Genomic DNA, 7110 nt, shown 5'->3' with positions numbered 1-7110 from the left:
CTTCATGAAATCTCTAATAATCTCTAGTTCATTAGCATAATGATGAAACTGAGATGTTCCCTCTTTGACTAGTTGAACCACATGCAAGGAATCTGAGAAACACATTACTTTCCGAAATCCAGCCTGCCAACATAGTTTGATGCCCACTAAAAGCGCTTGTATTTCCGCATGGAGAATATTGGACAAACCTACACTCCCATATAAACCAAATTGAAATCTTCCATCATGGTTGCGCACCAAGCCACCAAACCCCGCCTTCCCTGGATTAGTAAGAGCACTTCCATCTACATTGAGAATCATGGCATCCTCATCCGGCCCTTTATTCCAACACACACTCACACAAATCTAAAAACATAGAATGCGAATACTCAATTTTTTCTTTTGCCAAAATATTTAAATGATGTATATATTTTATCATTTTATGTATGTGCCTAAGTAATTAATCTGCAGTTGTGACCCACTAAAAATTATCACTTTCTACTTGTGTTGAAACTACATGATTGGTGCATTTATTCCTGAACTAGGTATAAATTGCATTTATTATTAATTTGATTCAATTGAAGGAATAAATCTATAGTTTAATGTCTCTGTAATCATAGTTCAGTTGGCAAAGACAATGCATTATTATATGTAGGGGTCGGGGTTCGAACCCTAGACACCCCACTTATTCACTTTAAAAAGTAAATTCTAGTCACTAGACTATTTGACAAAAAAATCTATGGTTAATATTCAATGTTAAAATAAAAATTATTTACACTTTTATGTTTATTCATATTTTAGCAAATAGATAACTGTGACTTGTGAGGAACCAATATATAAAAAAGGGCAGGGTCGGGTCAACTCAAGACCCAAACATTGGGCAAGGCTGTAAAATATGTAGCTCAATTATAAATGACTTGTATCATGTTGACCTTTTTATGTAGTTGATCCTCCTAGGTCAGGCCAAACTAGCCCGATTTGACGGCTGAGATATGACCAATATCATGACCAAATGAAACGAGTCAATATATTATTCCTAAGAAAGCCAAAATAATTGAAACATTTTTGGATTTGGATTTGGTGCAGTTAAACTACACTACAGTTACTCAACTCACCTAGATCGTTCGATCAACATTGAACGATGCATATTTTAAACACGAATCTTCTTTTTCTTCGTAAATTTTTAAACTCGAATCGAACGGTCTAAAAGTAGTCGACTACTACCTTTCCAAATGCACATAACCCTAATCCATGATCATATTTTTCCCTTTATCTAAACAGTTGTCAGAAAGAAAAGAGTTAATCATAGTCATGGGTCGACCCACCCACCCAAAAGTCCACAACCCATCTCAAAAAAGCATTAAACTTTTGGGGGAAACAAGAACATGAAACTCGGCGAGATTGAATTATTTTTTAGAGTAAATCACTCACTCATTCCACTTTTTTATTCTTTTCATTACCTTTGCTTCTCTCAACTCAACTTCATTTCCCATTCCTCTCAAACCCCAAAAACTTTATTACAACATAAAAAAACAACAACATAGTATTATTTTATTACCAATATTCTTGTTTTTGTTGTTTGTTTTGTCCCTTCGTTCTTTTTTCGATCGGATCTGAAACCTCTCTTCAAAGCAAAATCACTTTCTGGGTCTTTTTCTTAGCTATGGAACAAGCTTTCTTTTGCAATTACATTGCAAATTTTCTACTTTGATCAGGTTTTTTTTCTTCTTCTTGTTCTAAGCAAGTATACCCTTTTGCTTCTTTTCTTTATGGATGGTTTTCAATTACTGTTCTTGTAGTATAATCTAAGATAAAGTTTAAGAATAATTAAAGCAATAACTTTAACTTGGAGTGTTGTTACAAGTTAGTACAAATTTTGGAATCAAATTATATAAGAGTGTTTTTGTTTTTAATTTTTATTTTTTTCCTTCATGGTTTTGTTGACTATTGGTATGTTTGTAAAAAGACTTTAACTTTGATATGTGAAAGCTTTTTTTTCAATGGTTTTCTTTTTCTAAATTTAGTTTTTCAATTTCAATCAATTTCTGTTATAAATAGATTATGTTTGATTAGATGGTTTTCTGGTAATTATAATTAAAATGGGTCTCTTGATTTTAATTTTAATTTTAAATTTTATTTTCAATTTTTGAGGTTTTCTGTGCCAATTTTAGTTTTTGTATAGTTTTTAATTAAAACTAGCTTATTTGTGTGTTAATTAGTTTTTAGCAGGAATTTTTTCATGAGATTCTTTAACTTGTAATATTGAGTTCTTCTTGTTATAATCTAAGAGATTTTCTTGCTGATTTTGATTTTGCAGCTTGTTAATAATTTTTATTGATGGAGTCACCTTTTGATGGAGTTGGTTCTTTACTAGAGGTTCAGAAATCGGTTTCCGGCGTAGATCACAATCCGCCTTCGACGTCTCGGCCGCCTTTAGGGGCATCTAGAAATCAAGGGCCATCTTTCAATCATCATAGTCAAGGAAAGATGAAAGATACCTACAAGGAAGCTAAAAATGTCGAGCAATATCACAACCCTAATGGTAAATCTGACTATGCGAGCCAAACCGAAACTTTTGAAAGTTGTTTGGTTAAGAACATTTCCACAATCGAAACAAAATTGTGCATCAGCGACGATTCCACTGATCACAATTCCGTCGACATATTAGAATCTGACAATGGCATATTGGGTTCATCGAAACAGGTTATCGATCAGAAAAACTCGGAGATTACGTTTTGCTCAAGTCCACAGAATAGTTTATATTCTACCACTGACTTTTTAGAAGCCAAAGAAAGTTTCACCAACACTGGAATCACTGAATGCGTTAGTGTCGATAAGTCAATTGAAAGTGGAGAAGTTACTAATTCAGGTGAGAGCAGGAAGACGAGCATCTGTAGAGGGAGTACCGGAAGTGATGTTAGCGATGAAAGCAGCATCAGTAGCTTGAGCAGTTCATTGTATAAACCTCACAAGGCAAATGATGTAAGATGGGAAGCAATTCAAGCGATCCGGGTTCGGGATGGAGGATTGGAAATGAGACATTTTAGGTTGTTGAAGAAATTGGGATGTGGGGACATAGGAAGTGTATATCTTGCAGAGTTAAGCAGCACAAGGACTTGTTTTGCAATGAAAGTAATGAACAAGACTGAACTGTCGAGTCGCAAGAAGCTTCCGAGGGCACAGACCGAAAGAGAGATATTGCAGTCTCTCGATCATCCATTTTTACCTTCATTGTACACACACTTTGAGACAGAATCATTCTCTTGCTTGGTTATGGAGTTTTGTCCTGGTGGGGATCTTCATGCACTCAGGCAAAGACAACCTGGGAAATATTTTTCAGAACATGCTGCAAGGTTAGCATTTCCTTTTTCTTCCTTATATCAATGAACAGCTGGACTGTCGCATAAATTTTATAATTTGTCATCTTCCACTAAGGCCCTTTTTGGATAAATACCTTAATTAAATGTTCATAGCATAAGTGCTTATGTATAAGCTATATGTATGACAAAAGATAAAATAATGTCAATCTGTTTTCGTATAAGTTATAAGATGTTTTATAAGCTTTCCTAGAGAGCTTATGGAAATAAGCTGAAAACAGCTTATAGACATGTCATAAGTTGTTTCTATAAGCTATTCCAAGCAGTCTCACACGTGCTAATGCCAGTAGATAAGCTCAACTAAGTCAATCCAAATAGGCCCTAATAATAATTTGTGTGACTTTCAACTTTCTAGCTACACGAGAAACTGAGCAATGCCCCAAAAAGTTTAAATAGCCAAGATATTCTTTTCCCCTCATCCTATTGTCTAAAAGTAAAAACTGAAGATTTGTCAACTGTTTATGGATATCTGCTAAATTTGATACAGTTTTATTTACCGGAATGGTCTACTATTCTTTTCCTGCCTTTATAAATAAACTTTAGCTCTCTACTTCTCGTTTTTACCACAATCAAGGCATATTGAATGTATACATACAATACACTTCGTTATTGCATAGTGGTCATTACCATTTTTTTGCCACATTTACTTCATTTCTTGTGAATGCCAGGTAACTTGTCTCTCTTCCATGTACTGATCCTTTTTAATGGCTTTTACAAGTCTCAGATAAATGTAATGAATATCTTACGTGAGTAACTAGTTCTGTTTGTTAGTTTCTCATCAATAACTTCAGCATTTGATTGACAGCTAAAAAGAATTCAATATCAATTCATTTGATCACTGCTAATTAACCTACATTTGGTCCTATCTTGATGATAAACATATGATCAAGCTGTTTCCATATACTCCCTCCGTCTCATATTAAGTGTCACATTTTTTACCAAGTGATGACAAACATATGATCAAGCTGATTCTTTATATAGCTCTTACTAACGTGTTCTTCCGGCCTAGCCTTTGACTTAGATGCTTCCTTTTTATGTTTTGGTTAAATCTTTTGAGAAGTATCGAAGAAAGTACAACTAAGCATGTTGTCATTTTGTTAATGTGTACTGTGCAGGTTTTATGTGGCAGAAGTTCTCCTTGCTTTGGAGTACTTGCACATGCTTGGAATCATCTACAGAGACCTTAAGCCCGAGAACGTGTTGGTGAGAGAAGATGGTCACATAATGCTATCAGATTTCGATCTCTCTCTAAGATGTGCCGTTAGTCCAACTCTCGTTAAGTCTGCCAACTCTAACTTAGAGACAAAAGGCTCAGGATATTGCGCTCAGCCTGCTTGCATCGAACCAACTTGCGTAATTAAGCCAGACTGCATCCAACCTTCATGTTTCACGCCACGTTTTCTATCAGGCAAATCCAAGAAGAAAGAAAAGAAGTTGAAACCTAAAAATGACGTGCATAATCAGGTGACACCACTCCCTGAGCTTATGGCGGAGCCCACGAATGCCCGATCAATGTCCTTTGTTGGCACGCATGAGTACTTGGCGCCCGAAATCATCAAAGGCGAAGGTCACGGCAGTGCTGTAGACTGGTGGACATTTGGTATATTCTTATATGAGCTTTTGTTTGGTAGAACTCCATTCAAAGGTTCGGCGAATCGGGCAACTTTATTTAATGTAGTCGGGCAGCCCTTAAGATTTCCAGAATCCCCTAGTGTTAGCTTTGCTGCTAGGGACTTGATTAGGGGTTTGCTTGTGAAAGAACCTCAGCATCGTCTTGCGTACAGACGCGGAGCCACAGAGATAAAACAACATCCATTCTTTCAAAATATTAACTGGGCACTGATCCGTTGTGCAACTCCTCCAGAAGTGCCGAGACAGGCCATGAAGGCAGCACTCACACCTGAGAAGAAGGGTCCTGGTGTGAAGCCTTCTGGTAACTATTTAGATATTGATTTCTTTTGATCCTCATGCCTGTTTTTCCTTTGAACTAATTTATTTCCCTCTTTTATTTGTGTTGTTGTCCGTTTACGTTTCTTTTCTTTCCATTGTATAAAAGAATGCAACTCTTTCGTCTACGTTGAATCAACGCTTATAAGAAATTCCAGATTGTTTTAAATTGATGAACAAAGTCTGTGATCTATTAATTTATTTCCGTTCCTTTGCAAAGTTTTTTGTTATGAATATTTGTTGCTTTGTCATCTGCAAATATCTATATTTTTTGGGGAAACAAAGTGTAGGCGAGTTGGGATCCGAGGTCTCACAAGGGTTAGGGAAAACTTCAAGGTTCAGAGAGCGTGAAATGCGCATAAAACTACCCTATTGTGCATAATCAATTAAACAGGGGAATATAAGCAGAAGATGAATATAATTCTTATGAAACAAATTGTAAAGTAAAATTTGTGATTAGCAGCTGCCAAAGATCCTTTGCAAGATTGTACCAGATGCAATGTTTTAAAAATTGAATGAAACAAACATGTTACCAACCGATTGAATTGGGAACATGCCGTTTTGATGCTGCTGTTTGGTTTGATTTCGGTTGTACTGCATTTTGGTTTGAATTAGAGCTGAATCGTTGTTGGTTCAATTGGTTTTTATTTTTGGACACGTTTGACAAGTGTTTTAAGGAGTTAAGAAACAAAAAATGTAAATTTTGCTTTGGAAATAAGAAATTTTGAACTTTCAAAATGTTAACTTAAGTTAAATACACGAGGGTTTATCTTCTATGGTCTGTTTGGTAAGACCTATAAGATATAAGATAAGCTCGTATGACATAAAAAGACATGTTTGGTAACTGTCTTCTCATCACAAGTTTATAACTTATTTTACTAGCTTATAACTTATTTTTCAGACATTATTTCAAGTAATATTTGAGCTTATAGCTTATTGTTTTTTCTTCCACTTTTACCCTTATTATTTTATTCAAAATCCATTTTTACCCTTTATAATTTAAAATAAAAGATACAAGGTATACGAAAGTACAACTCTCCTCTTAATTGTTTTTATCACTCTAGACTTATATATATTTTGTGCTATAGAAAATGTTCTATGCACTGCTGCATGTGTATTTCAAGCTATTGCGGACTCTATTATATGATGTTTCTCGTTTGTTCAAGTAATTTGTTGCATAATCATTATGTTTCTTGAGCAACGATAAAAAAAAAAAATATTTTGAATGTAATTTTATGTCATTTTCGTTACAAATAAAAAATGTCTATCGTTCTTGGGTTAGAAAGAATATGCTAATCTTGTGAAAAAGAAAAAATTGGATTTTTCAAGTAATCTTCATAGGTTTAGATTACCACGTCTTCATAAAAAAATATATAAAAATGTTTTTTTTATGTTATTTTATACAATGTTTATCTGTTAGTTAAACAATTAACTTTACCAAACACTTCAATTAATTAATCAGCTACCAATTTTAAACTATCAAGTATAAACTATTAGCCATCAATTATAGATTGTCAGTCATAAACCAGCTTATCAATTATCCGTTATTTTTACTAAACAAAGCCTTAAATTTTGAATTTTCTTCTACTTTATAATATTTATTTACTATTTATCATTTGGTTCAACCGTTGCTGAATTGATTGAACAAATCAAACCATGATCAAAATGTCAAAACGCAAAACAGTGTCTGGATGTGGAATTCTGTTGTAGTGTTATTAAATAAATAAATAGGTGTTATGGTTGCAGCTGGCTATCAGTCTTTTTCTGTCTAGTTAGTTATTGCCGTTAATACTGAGATGAGTTTAAA

At 34.3% G+C, this 7110-nt stretch overlaps 1 protein-coding gene across 1 annotated transcript; it reads left to right on the top strand.

Moving 5' to 3' along the window:
* Positions 1–1367: 1367 nt before the first annotated feature.
* On the top strand, positions 1368–5522 carry LOC146905709 (protein kinase PVPK-1-like). The gene is made up of 3 exons (XM_085730867.1): positions 1368–1694; positions 2297–3332; positions 4472–5522. Exons 2-3 carry the CDS (start codon positions 2317–2319, stop codon positions 5316–5318), a joined length of 1863 nt encoding a protein of 620 aa, XP_085586993.1. The 5' UTR covers positions 1368–1694; positions 2297–2316; the 3' UTR covers positions 5319–5522.
* The last annotated feature ends 1588 nt before the right edge of the window (positions 5523–7110 follow it).

This window comes from Medicago sativa, chromosome 7 (assembly GCF_051527215.1).
Source record: "Medicago sativa cultivar Bolivia chromosome 7, Bolivia_mono, whole genome shotgun sequence".
Lineage (NCBI taxonomy): Eukaryota > Viridiplantae > Streptophyta > Magnoliopsida > Fabales > Fabaceae > Medicago > Medicago sativa.
Note: the sequence above shows the minus strand (reverse complement) of the source record. Positions and strands in the feature narration are given on the sequence as shown.